Source organism: Ips typographus, linkage group LG16 (genome assembly GCF_016097725.1).
Source record: "Ips typographus isolate SLU linkage group LG16, UJ_Ityp_2.0, whole genome shotgun sequence".
NCBI classification, from domain to species: domain Eukaryota; kingdom Metazoa; phylum Arthropoda; class Insecta; order Coleoptera; family Curculionidae; genus Ips; species Ips typographus.
The window spans coordinates 2,635,180-2,653,145 of NC_138437.1; the positions used below are offsets into that span (position 1 = coordinate 2,635,180).

The 17,966-nt window shown below is 32.9% G+C and overlaps 1 protein-coding gene across 3 annotated transcripts in view; it reads right to left on the reverse strand.

The window, feature by feature from the left end:
- The window catches only part of LOC145738801 (zwei Ig domain protein zig-8-like), a 166,634-nt gene that overhangs the window by 25,474 nt on the left and 123,194 nt on the right, over nt 1-17,966 (reverse strand). For all 3 annotated transcript variants that reach the window (XM_081993861.1, XM_081993860.1, XM_081993862.1), the window contains one exon: nt 9,591-9,801. In XM_081993861.1, the coding sequence (XP_081849987.1) occupies nt 9,591-9,801 (211 nt within the window). The remainder of the gene's footprint in view (nt 1-9,590; nt 9,802-17,966) is intronic.

A 17,966-nucleotide genomic window follows, 5' to 3' on the forward strand; every position in this document is an offset into this window, starting at 1 on the left:
GAGATTAGGAGCAGGAATTCGGCTTATTGATCCCTGTTGAGTTAGGGAATTCTAGGGAGAATATTAGGTTGCTTTTAGAATGATAGATCGATTCTCTGGGAATCGGAAATGCTGTTGTCTAGGCAGGATCCCGTTGCTATCTACTGGGAAAATTCTTTATCGGGGTTTTATTTATTCTCGGACAAATTCGGAATCATCTAAAATATGTTGCGACTGACTGGCATAACAAATTTTTTCACATCCCTGGACGATGCGATACGTCATTCCAGATTTCTCGGGCTGTATTGTCTTTTGCTCGATTGTATTCTGGCCTCATTTAGAGGCAGTTCAATGACAGAATTCCACAAACGTCGAACGTGTATTAAACATTGTCATTCGAGAGTCAGGTGGCGTTCGAAAAGCCGCTATGTATACAATGCTACATACTATTTTCCTATTTCCTAACGTTACAGCCAATCTAAACAGTTATTAACACTGATTGGTAGCTGGAGTATTAATCACTATCTGGTTCTATTCATTAAATATTGCAGCGCTTGCCTGCTGCGATCATTGTATTAATCACACTCTTATCTACTGAGTTTACTATAGCTTTTGTGTTAAGGCTTTAAATTTAGTTGGGTTTGGGTCAAGGGAGTGGAAAGTCAGAAATCTTTGTATCCATAATCGGAGCTGCGTAGTGTATTCCTTTATAAAACAGCCTGGCATTTAAGCAAAATGGTTATCTGGCATGGCAAGGTTTTATTCCGGGAATACAGGAATCTTTAGGACTCTTTCAATTATTTTGGTTGCTTTATTGAAGAACAGAAACTTGATTTACTACTTACTGAAGAGTTGTGGAATTTTCAATATTTTGAAAATAAACCTAAGTAACACTTAGGTAGGTCAAAAGAGATTTCAGCGTCGACAAACTACATCCTATTACAAGTTACGTATTATTAAATTTACCTGTAGAGCGTTTTCACCCTACATTAATCAAACATCTCAGATTACTTAAGGGCGCTGATCTTAACGCCTATATCATCCCTTTAGTGCCATATGCAGTAATAGCATGTAATAGTACGATACACTTAAGTACAAAATTTCGCTCCGCTCGAATTAGTTTGTGGTCTGCTGCATTATAAAGATTTACAGTATATTTAAATTATAATAGAGTCTAGAAACGGGTTAACATCTTAAAAACTGTAGTATACAGACGATTATATATTATATACGACGAAAAAACATCGATTGATATGAAGAAAAATACCAATAAGTAAGAAAAATCTAGTAACGTTCGGTTTTACCGGAAGTAAGTACCAACTTATTTTAAATAAACCCTGTAAATTATTATATGTATTTTCAAATACTCCCATTGTTTTCAAATATTTTTCATGTAACCTAACTTATATTTATCTATCTCCAACGGTTTTCGAGTTTGAAAAATTACATTTTCGGATTTTGGTGTGTAATAGTTCTTAACCAGAATGAGATAGAACGAAACGGCATGCATAAGCTGAAATACTCCAAAATCTAGAAATGTCATTTTCCAAACGTCAATATCTTGAAGAACGATGCATATACATAGGTACATAAGGTTATGATACATAAAAATTATTTGAAATCGATAGGAGTATTCAAAAATACAATAATATAATACCATAGTTCCATTTAATATAAGCAAACACCTACTTTCGGTATAACCGAAGGTGTCATTCCATTGAAATTATTTTAGTTGGATTGGGATGCTGTCTTTACTATGTTACCAATTTTCAAAACTTTCCTATCGGTATTTTTACTAATGCAACATGCAAAGTTAAATTCTAAACCCTTAACTAAACGACCAGTAAGTCCAATTTCAAATGAGACTAATATCTGGTGAAATTTCTGGTCTTGAAATGGTGACAATTTGGAACAAACTGAAAATGTTATCATTCTGGGTATAAAACATGAGCCGTTTAAAGAAGAAAACCACTTAGAATGTCATATTTCCAAATATGAAATATTAACGCTGAACGTGTCAGAGTAGAGCATAATATACTAAATTCAGTATATAATTAGCGTTCTAGAACCAATAACATTCTAGACATTGTTCGAGGCTGTATTAAAATTTATCATAATAAGCTATTGAGAAAGCTACTCCAAATTAACACACCTTCCTAATACATTTTAGTGGCACGATATTCGAATATATTTGGATCAATATCTTAATTAGCTTAAATCGATTATCTGTTCTATTATTTTCTGAATTCTGTAACTAGTGGGTTTGGGATGGTGGTAGTTCAGTTGGGGTATTTTGATGGAAAAATTTATAATTATAGCACAAAGAGGCATGGAAAGTGTCATTTATATCAATTTTAACTAATTAGGGTTTAAACAGTTAATAAGAGCGATGAGCATTAACGACAGCAATTTAGAATTTTTGACAAAATTATATAAAGGTCAGACTAAAAAATTCTCAGGTTAAATCTGTAAACATGTTAGGATATTGAGAATTTTTGGCAACACTTAACGTTTGAGGAATTAGTATGGGTCAGTCAATCCACCCCAAGGAGAAAACTGTAAACTTAACAATAAATGTGCACGTATTAGAGCAACACTGCATTCCCGTTGGTGATAAAATCAGCAGGGCAGTTTATAAAATTGCTTAAAATGTAAATACGTTGGAAAACGTGCACGTCATTGCAAATGCATGCAGGTGTAAAAGTTTTTAAAATACCTATTAGACCGGTAGTTTTTTCAGTTTGCGGCACCGCAGAAATATCATTACAATTTCCGGTACGGTAACGGCAAATGACTGTATCTAAATGTTAGTTAACTTTTTAATTTGAAAATTTTAGCTTTTATTACTAGCAGCTTATAAAAATTAGATTAGATAAGCGAAACGTTCAAATCCAAAGTGTTTCCTTTGCCGCTATTACCTTAAATCCAGATTGCAAAGGATGAAGAATGTTCAGAGATATCACGTTTTAAATTGCTAAATGATGGTCGTTTCCTAGACAAATCTAGGTGTCATTATATAGACTCTAACTCGTTACCTAATGCATTGCAGATGAGATTAGGAGCTGGTTAGTGTCGTATTTAAGTAAATTAAAAGTTCCCTTATCAACTTTAATCGACTCGTCTAACGCTTTATCGGCAATAAATTGTTTCTCCTATTTCGAATTCCGTGTAAGACGGAAATTTAGTTACCAGTCCAGTATGAAATGGTTTCTCGGACTGAATTTGTCAATTAAACCAATTTCGAGCTAGATAATTGACAAATTTGTATCTCCCGTAATAGAACAATCTATCAACTTAAAACCCCGCTCGGGTTATTCACGAAGACAAGTTTATTTCCTGAAGAAACAGGTCGCAAAATAAAGACTTTCATTTATAAAACGGTCGTGCTGTTATATGTGTCTGCTTTAACTCAAATACTTACAGGAAAAAATTAAACATTTCCTTTCTCACCAAAAAAAATACACAACTATAAATCATATTCCGGTTGTTTTTCGAATAATTTATGCCGGCAGAAATATATTATGTTTCGGGGTTAGAGGGTTGACAGAATGAATGATAATGAGAACTGAACGGAAGAAAATTTGTTTAGCCTAAGAATTTACACATTACGAATACTTGATTCGGCAGGCCCCGGCTGCTTTTGAACACTACCGAATTTGCCAAATCATTTTTCATTATTCAATAGCAAACACTTTATATTCCTAAAAGAAAAATGTCTAGGGTTTAGTTTAAGTTTTTAAACTATGTATAATCTTTTAAGTAGGCTTGGTAAACTACTTGCACTACAATAAACGCAAAATTATAATCATCGCAGCCAAAAAGTATGACATTATAGTAAGTCTGTATCTAATAACTACCTACTCAACACCTTGTAAAACACATCAAATAAATTCTTTATTAGACACTCTCTCAATGGTTAAACCCTTACAAAGTATAAAAGCAAGAATAACGCTTTCAGACAACAGACACCGGATTTTGAAAGAGCAGGATCCGAAATACTTTTACAAAGGAGTTTAACGATCGTAAACCAGCAATAATTGAAAGTCAACTATTCTAGTAACTATCTCCCACTGCCCTTTTATATCCTCTGAGTTAAAAGTAACGTAAGTTTAAAAGCTGGAAGTCCCTTTCGTGGGATTCTATCCATGCTATATAAACTAAAGCACTGAAGTAGTGCGACGTTGAAATGAGTGAGAATAACATTTACCACATTCCGCTTTCTTATCACGTTAACATGGTTTTGATACAATCAGTTGCTCTCAAGGTCTGGTCTGGTGCTTAGTCTTATTATCTAACCACTAATTCAATCTTAAATGTTGGGAGAATTATTCGTAATACATGGTACAAAGTTTACAGCAGAAAAAACTTGGTTAACCCTTGCCAAGCGATATATTTCGAAAGCAGGCAAATTTGTCAAAACCCTGTTTTACAACAGGGGCTTCATAAATATAATTTGCTCTCAAAATAAGAGCAACACAACCCTTTTCTCTGCTGTAATTTTATTATCTTTATCAAAGATTATACCTTTTTGTTACTCGGGGTGTCATCTAATTTTCCCCAACAAGCAAAACGGATTTTGTGATATATACGAGCCCCTCTGTACTTAATACAAATAAATATTAAAAAGCGCCCTCAACCCCTCTACCCTACTTCGATTCATGCTGAAACTTTTCTGAAACAATCCAAACAGCTTTGCTTCGAACGACTTTAGTTTCAGTAACACTTATACGTGTCATGTAAAACAGTTGTTTTTATTTCAGTTCGGCGTTATTTCATGTTTTAGTAGATGCTACGAAAATTACTTAGCATACGGAACGAAAACGACCTAATGCATTTTGCACTAGTGTACTTGAACAACACACCCGTTGTTAACAACTTTCTTCAAGCTTAACCTACATGTAAGTGTCGAGGCACAGAAACTCCAACTTTACCCAAAATAAAACACAAAACCTGTTTTGCAGTTTCTGTAATCGAACTATTGGAGAAAACGAAAACTCACTTGTTTTAAGGGACAACTTTTCTCGTAAAAATCACTTTTGAAAGTTCCATGTTTTAATTATCAACAAAGTGGCTCTTGAACTTTCACTAATCTGTTACCAAAAGCAACAACTATAGCAATTTAAGCTCTAACAAGATTCAAAGCGCTTAAGTTTGCCTGTTTGCTCTAACAAAACATGCTCATTAGTATATCACTCCTCTAGAAGTTAAAATTTGGTGGTGTTAATCTCTGGATTAGTTCTATTCTTCCTTTGTACTCGTACATCTTCAGCAAATGCTCGGTTACAGTTAGGAATATGCATATTTGTCAAATATACGGTAATAAATTGTGAATAAACACTAATTACGATCAAATCTTTCAGTATGTGATTTTTAAGAAGTTTTGGTACAAAAGTTAGTATATAATAAATGAAAAACTGATTTCTAATTTTCTTAACTTTAAATATTAATCAAAAAATTTAACCAACGTAACGTTAATCATAAAAATCATATAATGAGTTGTGCCCATTTAACTAAAGTACTAAACCAACAAAATGAAAAAAACTGTCTAAAAAAAACAGAGTAAATAATCCAGTAAACTAATCCCTATACCTGCAATTTATAAAGGTTTTATTTCGGTCTAAACTAAAGTTTCTATCTCAAAACCCTTTGGTGCTTTACAAACCAAAAAAGTTTGGAACTTTTGAGCTGTGTAAATAGGAAAATGGTCGTGTTGTTTACATCAGGTTAGAGATTATAAATCAGGAACGTTTCGAGTGAGTGAGAATGAGAACTTTGATTAATCATGTCTAGTGATAAAAGGGCCATTACAACAGTATCGGAATGTATGATCTAATCATGTTTTCTCAAGATTAAAGTATTAAAAGCAAGTAAACATATAAGCAAACCAACCAAGAATTTCAGCAAATTATATACTTTTATTATGGTAGTTTATCTTGGGAGGTTTTCTGAAGACCTAAAAGGCAATTGTGATGTTCTTGCTACTATTTACAGAAGGAGAAATTCTCAAGCGGGTTTCCTGAAGAAAAGCAAATAAAATCTAAAATGATTATTACAGTATATCTACAAAGTATACAGCAGCATATAAGCCAAGAATCGAATAGATTGCAACGCAGTTGCATTACGACATCTTTTGAATGACTTAATTGGATTTGTCATAGAGCATTGAGCCTTAGTTATATAAGTTTCATAAATTCCGTATTGCCGTAAAAGGGCTTCGATCATTTTAACAAGCTCCCCAGGGAGAGGAAAACAGCAGAAACGGAACAAGGAGTTCAAGAGGAACGGCTTGTACTAGTCGATAAATAATTTTAAGGCATATCGGAATTTTTAAGGCAATAAATAACACTAATCTCTCCATCCTCTTCCCTTTAGACTTTGCCCTTCCGCTTAAACTGCCTGGAAAAGCAACTACTTAATACTTTTTAAAATATTACCAAGAGCGTGTGAGGTTGTATTTCTTATAAAAACTGGCTGAAAAATGTCAATTTCAAGTTATTGCCTGAAGTATCATAATTTACAAATAAGTCCCTAATATAGGAATAAGCTTTCAATTAAAAAAAAATTAAAAAGGATTTTTATTTTAGTACGATTACCATCTTATTGTACAGGGTGTCTCAAATTCGATGGTTTTATGGAATATATCGGAAAGTAGTAAGGGTAGAACAATGCAGTTTTTGCAAACCTGTGCTCGATTTTTGTGAAAGGAACGATGGAGCAGTCATACTTTCCACAGCTTTCTCGTTTCGGAAAAAGAGGGTGATTTTGAAAATATGATAATTTGGAACTCCCTTCGTATTTTCTTTATCATTAGCGAGCAGAAAAACTACAAATGACTTTCCATATAAAATTTAACGTAAAATACAAATATTTAATGAGTATTTTTATGAAGCAAATCGTTTATAATGAACCAGAAATACTTTTTTTTTAAATGTAATAAATGTACATAAATGTATATTTATGCAGATTTGGAATAAGCTAAAAACTACCTTTTCAAAAATATACGTATATAACACTGTTGGGTTATATTGGAAAACAACGTACAAATTTCCCCTATCTAATGCAATCCTGTTAACATGTTTTAATTATTTTATTCCAACCAGTTTTTCTGAGGTCACGTGATTCTTTCTCGGCCATTTTGATTTGCCTTATTTGCCCTAATTTTTTTTTACTTTTCTGTTCTGTCAAAGTCACGTGGCACACGCACACACAATTCTGCTATTTTGACCGTTTTTTGATGAAGTGTCACATGACTTTTAGTGGCTATTTTGACTTTTATTTAAAATGAAAAAAATGCGTGACTTTTTCATCATTACCCAATCATTTTTTCCACGTGTTTTTTAGATCACTTGACACGTTTTGCCAAGTTTACGTTTTATAAAACTTTTCATACACTCTTTCATTCCATCGTGAATAATTATCTTATTTGATACATAATGTATAGATTTTTTATGTCGATATATAGCTAATGAAATAGGATATCAACGATACAACACTGGTTGATTGATTTATTGGTTGGGCATCAAAGATGATACATTTATTTTCCATAATTTTAGTGCAGTGTTTCATTCAATCGTATATAACTAACTTATTTGGTAATCTATATAAACTTTTGTACGTCAATAGATAGCCAATGAAATGGGCTTTTAAAAGATATGACAACACTGGTTGGTAGGTTAAATAGCTTGGCCGCTAGAGGGTTTCAAATTTAACCAATTTTTCTCTCATCTTTGAGTAGAGTTCCCTCAAATTTTGAAGAAAAAAATTCTGGTGACATTTTGGTGTTTCTGAGCTGCAAAAAAATGTTTGGAAGGTTCTAGTCACTTTTCAGAAGTCATTTTTGGATCCACTAATACCAATTTGGTGTTTCTGAGCTGCAAAAAAAACGTGAAAACGAATGAAGCCTTTATATCACCCAAATAATACAATAATCTTGACACCCACGAACAAATGAATATGCTCTATAAAACGTCATTCATTTGTTCAGCTGCCATGCTGTTATTCTAATGGTTACTTGGTTGCAGAATAAAATTAGCCATTTCCACGTTGATCTTTAATTTGTATTAATTTATTTCTATAGTGTTATATATTCATATTAACATATTCCAAATCTGCAAAAATATATAGGTTGTCCCATTTAAAAAAAAGCATGTTTGGTTCATATCTTAAAAACGATGAAAAAGAAATTAAAACGATTCTACGTTAAATTTTCTATGGGAAACCATTTGTAGTTTCTCTTCGTCGCTAATGGTAAAGAAAATACAAGGGTGGTTCCAAATTGTCATATTTTTAAAATCACCCTGTAGCTCAGAAATGGCGACAGCTGTGGAAGGTACGACTGCTCCATCGTTGAAGAAGTTTTGAATTAAAAATAAAGAAGCTGATTATGACTTTCAGTGGTTTCAAAACTTTTTGTTTCAAATTTAACAATTTCATGCCAGTGATAAGCTATTTTTTCTAACATGTAACAATACATTTAAAAAAAATAAGATCTAGAAATTGCAGAGAATGTTCAATGTTGAGAATTAAGCATTCCCCTCCAAGAAGTTTTGATATACAGTACTATTTTGGTTATATAATAATGGAGGACGTATAAACTAGGAACTATGGAAGCCATTTATTTTTGCACATTTCAACGTTAATCAACTGGTAGTAAAGTTGTTTTATCTTTTTTTTTTTCATAAAAGTTCTAATAGATTTTCAGCTTTGTATGCCACTATCATAACGGTTTTGTTCATTCGGATATATCTTTGTGAAGATTAAAGGCAACTGAAGCATGTTTATTCGCCAATTTGCCGAACTAACTGTATGTGTGTGCGTTTGTTTTTTTCTAAATAGACCCATACAATTTTAGGGCGGAATGGACACAAATATGGTCATTTACATAGCGGCGTATCTGGGTCGTCCTTTTCAACGTGTCAATGCGGTTCGTAAACCAGGATTTTTCCATTAAAAAAACGAGTTTTGTACAAATTTCTCGTGCTGTGCACGCTTTTGCGTCTATCGCGTATAAAAACGAATGCAATTTGTAATTGGGCTGCATATGGTAAAGTTTTTTAAATTCAATTTCGGCGGGGCTGTTTTGTGATAATACAATGATCGTCGGATTCACTTACTGGGGGTGTATTTTTTTTATTGTGCTGGCACCAAACTCGATTTACCATTCGAAATAGGTCTATCAGATACCTTTTGTGTGGCTAAGCGCTCCTTCCTATTTTATTTTTATATTAATGCCTGGGGGTAAAAAATAACAAGCCGGAAGACGATATTGGGTCGCTTTCATCCAGATTTTTACGTTAAGTTTGTCCGCAGTCGGAGAGAGGTCGAGAGAATGAATATCTTTGCTTTCAAAAATTCTTTAAAACCCTCGAGCTAAAAGGGTGTTTGTATGATAGCGCTTTCGGTAATATCTCGGGAATAACTCGAATGTAGCAAATAAAAACTTTCTGTATACGAAATTTTCTTCTTATTTCGCTGCAGAAAAACTTTCCAACTTTAGTTTTGTACATACGTGAACCAGATTATTTATATTCCAAAGATCCTAGAAATTACTTAGTCCCTTAGGGACTCAGAATTTAGTCGCGCTAGCAAATTTTGTAATATTCTAAACTTACCCACAACGTTCAGTTTAAAGGCTTGACTGATCTTGGGTTCGGTGCTCACTTGACACTCGTAAACTCCGGAATCTCGAGTTTGGGACGATGTGATTTTGAGGGTCCATTCGTCGGAACCATCGGTATGAAGAGACAGGAATCTTTGGTCGTTTGTGTAGGTTTGAATGCCTACGGTTAGGATATGCAAGTCTCTTTTACGGATCCATGATACCTAAAACAAGAAAAAGTCTTAAAATAACTATAAACAAATAAAAGTTTGAGGACAAAATTTAAATTAAAGAAACAGCATTTTGTATACAGGGTATCCCTGAATTCGTCTCACAAACTCTAAGAGATTTTACATGTTTTTCGAATGTTTTTCAAAAGTTTAAAAGTAAATTAAACATTAAACAATGTTGATTTTTGTTCTGCATCTCAAAGAAGAGACATTTAAGAGGATTTTTTTTCTAATATTTTTCGATGTATTACTTAACCTAACCCAACCTAACCTAACCTGAAATTTGAATCTTTAAATGTTTTAAAGAATACATGTTTTCTTTTATTAAAAATTTTCTTCCTTTCTATTACTAAATGCTTCATCATTGTCCGTTATTTTCGATTTATCATATCAACCTTTTAGAATATATTTTTTTAATTGTTATTGAAAGTAGTACCGTAGTATCATACAATGAGCCTGGGTTCCAAGCTTGTTAGGGGCACCTGAAAATAAGAAGTCAAGCGCCGCTGTCAAACTTTTTTTTAGGACCACGCCCAAATTAATTAAATTAAAATAGAAATAGCCACGTGGCTTTGTACGAAAATTTGACAGTTGAAAAGAATCACGAGACTTGCAATAAAATGTTGACTGTGACTTTCGAGCAAAAAGAATCAGCAAATACCCCCGTTTGTGCATTAAGTGACCGAGACGGAAGTCGCCATCTTTGTCCCCCATACGCCTACTGCGCAATTGAATGAAACTTCCGAAGTTAGTCGTAAAACAGTTTTGTTTATATTCGGTGGTATGTAAAGTTAGCTAAAAACCGCAAAGATTTGTTGTTTTTGTTTGTTTTGCTTTTCGGTCCGTTAAAGGTTAATTTTTGCAAACTTAAATTAGTTGAATTATTATTGACGAGTGGATTTGTGAATAGTGGGCAACAGCAGATTGATTATCGTCACTGATTTTTTGACAGTTTTCGGCCGCCATACTGAACGATTTTTGTCCCCCTCATTGATTGCTATTGCTCCTTCCTGCTATATTTTTTTATTCATTGGTTTTGAACTTCAATATTGTCACGTGACCTACAGAACTTCCTTCTAGTTGTAAAAATAATCACGTAATCTTCAGAGCAACATTTTGACCTTAAACACATATATTATTTCTTATATTTCTTGAAATATTGAACTTTTATTAATTTTATTAATTCACATGTAATCATTTTACAAAACATTCAGAGGACAAACATGATTACAGGGTTCTACACAGGGTGGTTCAGAATACGTATTACAAACTTCTAGGGTGTGTAGGAAACGCAAGAATAATAGAAACATATTCTGTAGACATATGCTATTGGAGGGCTATTAAGGGTATACAACTTTTAAAATAAAACAAACACCCCGTATCTCCAAAGCTAAAACTCCAACTGCATATGCCTACAGAACATATTTTAATTATTTTTGCATTTATTCTTACATACCTTATAAATTTGTAAAATGTACGTATTAGCATTAAAAAATGCTGTAATTACCAATTCCAGTGGAATTAAGCAAACATTGAGATGATTTCTAACTCCTAAGCAAAGAATTGAAAACGGTGGCAAATACAAAAAAAGTAAAAGGCAGTGTCGCACCACAAAAAATTGAGGGTGGTTAAAGGGGACATGGCTATTAGAAAAACATCACCCCGTACAGTCTGACAACTGTCAGATACGTTGAAATTAAAAGTTTAAAGTAAACCTGAGAAAGTAACCTATCTGCGAGAGTTAAACTAAATAAATTTTTGTCACTCAGCATATCTCAAAAACTAGGGCATGTATACAGAATATTTTCTTCTTATTTTTGCAATTCCTACTTGTCCTATAAGTTTGTAACACGTATTCTGAAACACCCTGTATAGTCTAGTACAAAAATTTGTCTACGTATATTTTAATTAAAATACGTTTGCTGTTTTACTCTATTTTTGTTTGCAAATTTAATTAAAATTTATTTTTATTAGAATGACATTGTAGTTTATTAAACTAACACTGACTGAAATAACTGTATATGCTTGTCGTAAGCAAATTTAAAAACTGTTTGATAACTCGTTCCCTGATGAGTTTCATTTAGGGAGAGTCGTTTCTGCAATCTACTCTCTTCCATGCTAAAAAATTTATTTTTATCTCTCCATATGAGCCATGTTGTACACATTTAAATTGACTTGGAAATTCGTAATCGTAATCAACTTTTATTACAGAAAAAAGGTTTCATCATAAATATTACGGGCCTTTTGTGCCCTTAAAATATGTAATAAGCACTGGAAAATGTGGTGATGTTTTTTGTTTGAATGTAGGTATTCAAATGTCACCGTTTGCTTTAAAGGTATTAATCCGATTCCAGTCCATTACAAAAGTTATTTAACAAAGTTCAAGCGTGGTCTCATATTAACGGGGCAAGTGAAATGTTTTCATTTAAAGATTTATAGGGAACGCAGGCTTAATAATGTTTTTGTTTGCGAAAAATACGGCTAGCTATAAAGAAGGGCCACATTCGGAGAGAAAGAGATATGTATGTACGTTAGCAGATGTACACAAGGTAATATATGGTGACACAACCCTTTTAAAAATGCTCCGCGGTAAATGCAATGCTCTGCTTTGCACCGAGCTCACAATTTCTATTTCATTTACTTTAACAATAGTATTCTCCATGTAAGAACATCGTTGTCTGCCGTACGTTATTAACACAAAGCAATTTTTAAAATAAAATGATTGTTTCGAACATTAAGGAGCAAATTAAATTGTTATAAGCAACAAATAGCGATGCAGTCCTATTAAACTGCAAAATACCTCATTATTTTGTATAAGGTGAAATTGAACGCTTACAAGAATTGCAATAAAGATATATTTGAGAACTACGCGCATGAAAAGAATAAAATATGCATTCTCTTTCTAAATGTGACAACGACGAGCATATATTGTAATGTCACAATTTAATAGTAATGAAGGTTTACTTTGTGACTGGAAATATATATGTAGCGTAACATCACCCTATGAAATATACTTCAACGCAGTAAGTAATAAGATAGGTCCTACATATAAACTCCTTCGAGTGTGAAACGACAAACGAAATCCTGCGAAATTTCATACACCAAGAGAACAATAAAATCATATGACAGGAATTTGCTTCTACAGTTTAACAACCATCCTTGGAATTATATTAAGAACCTCACATTTTCCAAGCATTAATCGATGTATTAGCGGCTGCCATATTGCTGGAACGTTTATACTCAGTGTGCGGTTTCTTACAAAATTATTTTCAGCATAATATATCAAACCGTGGAAGAGAAAATAATTAAGGGTATTAAGAAACTTTAAAGACAGCAGGGGAAAACCATTTCAGTCACAATAACAACAGAACGTGTTTAAGTTCATTTACATATAAAACAATATTAGATATACGATTCATAAGTTTTCTTTAAGTCTAGATTAACACAAAACATTTTAATGGAAGGCTAAGTGTTAAGTCTGGTTCTTAAAGATAGAGCTATTTAAGTAATTCACAAATAGAGTGCAAGACAACTTATTTACTCTCAAGTATCTGCTAGTTTGAAAAGTCCTATAATTACAACTTTAGAGTACCTACTGTGGTTAGTAATAAAATAAGTTAAAGAAGTAATTGGAAGAAACTAAACATTTCAGTTCTAAGTCAGTTTTAATCATAAAACATTTAGTGACTGATCTTTACTAAATCCTTTTAATTTAGGTGATAAACGGTGTTAAATTTTTTACCTCGGCTGTCATAGCGTAATCTTGACTGCAAAGCTGCAAATCTATCTCAATTTATCGAAACATTCGCCAGAGTTCATTTCCGGGACAAGTTTGTATACCGCACCGCCGATCTGGTTTCAAAACCGGTTTTTTATGTCCAGATTTTTGGTTTATCACGACCCTTTCATTTCCGCAGCTGAATTGATTTAATATTTCGGGTTAATTTCCACCCTAATGCAGGCGTTCAACCGTTTTTTAAATTCGTACGTGAGCACCGAACAATATGTTCTCCAGGAAAAATTGGCAACAAACTCATTCTAGTTCGGCTTACATAATATACAGGGTATTCCAAATGTTTCGAAACGGTCTACCTTTTTTCCAAAAGGTGAAAGCTACAAAGATGGAATTTTGGAATATTAGCTAGTCCTCGGACCAGCGACATCCACCACTATTTTTTCTAATGGATTGGTAATGATTTTAATCAATTTTTTTGTTCTTTCCAAATTCCTTGGATCAACAAATAAAGTTTTGCAAAGTTTTATTCAGACAGTTTCGAGAAATCTGAGTTTAAACTTGAGCAAAGAACAACAGGTTTCATTGTTGACTAGAATACCTGATAACGTCAAATTAGAAGGTGAATTAGAGATGAGAAATGTATACGGTAGATGGAGATATGAGTTTTCGATCAGGGAATGTATTATTGATTATTTCTCATGTTTGGTGATGTGAACGTCTGCTGTCATCGTATCTGACCATCACGAGTTTACTCGTTCTCTTTTATGTCATTGAACCATTTTCTATTCAACTTGTAATGTAACTTGACACATTATAAATGTTTGACATGAAATGTCAACCTATCTTGAAATGTCAAGAAGTCATCCCTAATCCACCTTCTAATTAGATATTAACAGGTTTTTTAGTCAACGATAAAAATTGTTGATTTTTCTTTATAATTTAAACTCAGATTTATCAAAACTGGCTGGATAAAACTTTGTTAAACCTTAACTGCTGATTATAGGAATTTTGGTACAACGTAAAAATTGATTACAATCATAACCAATCCATTAAAAAAAATGGTGGTGGATGTCGCTGGTCCAAAGACCCAGGTCCTAAAAATTCGAAATGACCATCAAAAGATAGATTTTTTAAAATTCCATCTTTGTAACTTTAACCTTGTGGAGTAAGGTAGACCGTTTCGAAACATTTGGAATACCCTGTATAACTAGTTTAACTGGATTGTTCAACGTAGGTTTGAAAATGTTATATTAAACGATACGTGTTGGCTGCTTAATTACCGAAATATAATCAAGTTTTACTCCCCCCTGAAAGTTTCATTTCATTGTTATAGTAATATCTGTTTATCTCAACTGCTTGTAGGAAAATCTGGAAAATTAATTACTTTGGGCTTTAACAGTTGGTTTAATTTAGCTAGACGCTTTTCGGGATGGAAACTGCTTGGAATGCAAAAAGAAATACAAAGAAACAATCCAATTCTGATTTAAAGGCCTTTTTTGCTTCCCAGCTTCAAGGATCTTCATGCGACGGTCTGTAATCCTCCCAGTTTGTGGTGCAAACCTCGCCGAAGGCGTGTGGGTTTTCATAACTTTAAAATTAATGTCCGCAATGCCACAAACATTTATTGGCTGATTTATAATTTGAGAATGATAACAACATTTAATAAGGGTTATTGTATTACCATTCTGCAAACGGGGATGCTTCAACCGTCAATTGCTTTATAATATCGTTACACAAAATCGATATATTCAGCGTTAAAAATGGGTAAAAACAACATGTTATGTTCAAAGCTGTCAAAATATAGAATTGTACAAATGTACTTTTCATCGCTTGCCACAAATAAACTTGAAGAATGAAGAAAGAACGAATTCATATGTTACTAATAAAATCCGTCTTAAGATCATCATAAAATATGTGTCAATAGGGAGCCTCAGAAGGGAATTCCTTTGGTTCAAACAAATCTCGACCATAACGATAATATTTATATGTATCCTTTTTCAAAAATGAAATAATCATATTACTGACAACAAAAGGGTTGATGAAGTATTTGAGGGCTTTTTTAGTATGCAGTAGTGACCTGGAAACGACCGGCCGTGTTCTTGATTTGCATTTGTCAATATGGTTATGCCAAATTGTCTCTCACACATGGTTAAACCGAGTTTCAATTGTAATTTGCTACGATCGATTATCCACGACTTTCTGCCTCAGAGGACTGTACATTTTTGAGAATTGCATATTGATGTGAACAGCGAAAAGATACTCCATTTGCTTAATATTAATGTTAAGTAAAAGGAAACATTTTGTTGTTCAAACCAGCAAAAGAGTAATATGGTGAAACGTTAGTCAATGAACATTGAAAAGGAGTCATAGCGTCAGAAATGTCGTAGGTATGTATGTAGTTAGGGATGGACAATGTCGCAAATGTATGTTGTTAGAACCATGTAGTTAACATAAAAATGTAAGTAAGTTTCGTGTATCTAATGTAATTAACGTAATATATTGAAAATTAGACTACAGGTTCTTGGATGGTAATATTTACCAAAAATTTCTCCAAGAAATTTAAAAACAAATTATGGATTTTAATATTACTTGCAATGGTTCATTTTTATAATTTTGTAACATAACACGGGTTTATCTATCTTCCCTTTATAAAAAAACAGACGTTATAAATACTATATTTAAACGCGCATTTTTTGAGAAAAAAAATTAGATATACAGGGTGTCCGTTCCAGTTGACATTTTAAAATGAGAACCCTCAGTTTTTGTTTTATTTATGGATTCTATGTACATTTCTGGGTATCATGTCGATATTACGAAAAAATTAATGAGCCTTACAGATCATTGGGCTTTACTTTTTTGCAGAGGCATTGAACGGTCCAAAATATCTTGATTTGTTACAAGAATACCTTATCCCCACTTTAAGACATAAAGTGGGGATATAAATAAATTTATTTTCCAGCGCTAATAATCCATGATACATTAGGAAAATTTATGGTTACAGCAAGATGGTGCACCATCACATTATGCAATACAAGTTACACAGTATCTCAACGAAGTAGCATTTCCCAACATATGGATTGGAAGACGTGGATCAATTGAATGGCCTCCTAGATTTCCTGATTTCAATCCTTTGAATTTTTTCTTTGTGGGGCCATCTCAATGTTGTTTATAAAAGTACACGTGAATCAATTGACTATTTAAAAACTAGAATTAGAAGAGAGTGTGCTATCAGTTTGAACATTTAATTGACTAAATAATTATTGTTTTTTAGTATTAAACACTATTTTCAATAAAATATGTTATATTTTTCCAGGAAAGTTCCGCAAAAAAAAAGTGAAGCAGAAAGGAATAGAAGTAATTGCGCATTCCTGCTTACAGTTTAAATCATATTCTAAGTGCTATGGCTAATAAGAAAACAGTTACGAATTCTTAAGATTTGGCTATTTTACGAGAAATTTAACATTCATACCGTCAAATGCCGATTGAAATTCAGGCAAGTCATTTAACTAGGCAATTAACAACATTAAATTAAAACCAACATCATTTTGTTATTATCTTCTATTATTCTTGTCAAGCCCCACATTGATGATTTGACAAAAATGGAAAGTCCAAATGGCTTTCTCAAGCCAACCAAAAGCCAAACCATTCTATATGTTAAACATGCTCATCTACGCTAATTCTTTTATAATAGCATGGCAACTTTACGCTTTCTTAAAATAATACTAAATTATAATATAGAGTCTAGGCTAGATGAGATCTATAGAATTACATTTTGTACTATCATTATATTCTACAGAGATATGAATAGTAAATAAACCAACATGACAAAAATTTTCCCGAAAATTAAAGGTTAAACTGAAAACGTCTCTAGTTGACAAAAATCCACAAAACAAAATGCGCATTCGATTTACCTATACCCATTCGAAGCGATTTCGTATAAACCGCTTAGCTCGAAACCATCGTTCGAGATCTCGATAAAAAGGTCAGACTAAGAACTGGGAAGTTACGGGAAAAGATAAAATTGTTTTCTATATTTAAGGAATAATTCTTTGGAACGGTATATGACGTTAAACCTGATTTAATATAAGTTCGTTCTTGCCGCCACGTGTGAAATTTAATTACGCTGACGTAGAGAATAGGGAAATTCTAAAATTGCAAATGTCAACAATATCGTAGAGGGAATACAGATCGACCTGTAAGTTTATTATGCTGTGACGACTATCGCGCTCATTTCCAGTGTAATCAAATCAGAAAATTCTTTAGGAAGACATAAAAAAGCGACAGAGAGCAATTTTTCTTCTTGTAGCTCATCTTTCGTGACGGCCATAAAGCTAAAACGGGTTGTTTTATGAAATGTGGTTCTTAACAAAACAAGGATTTTTTCTGGTTAAAAAGTGAGAAAGATTTATTCAAGAGACTCGAT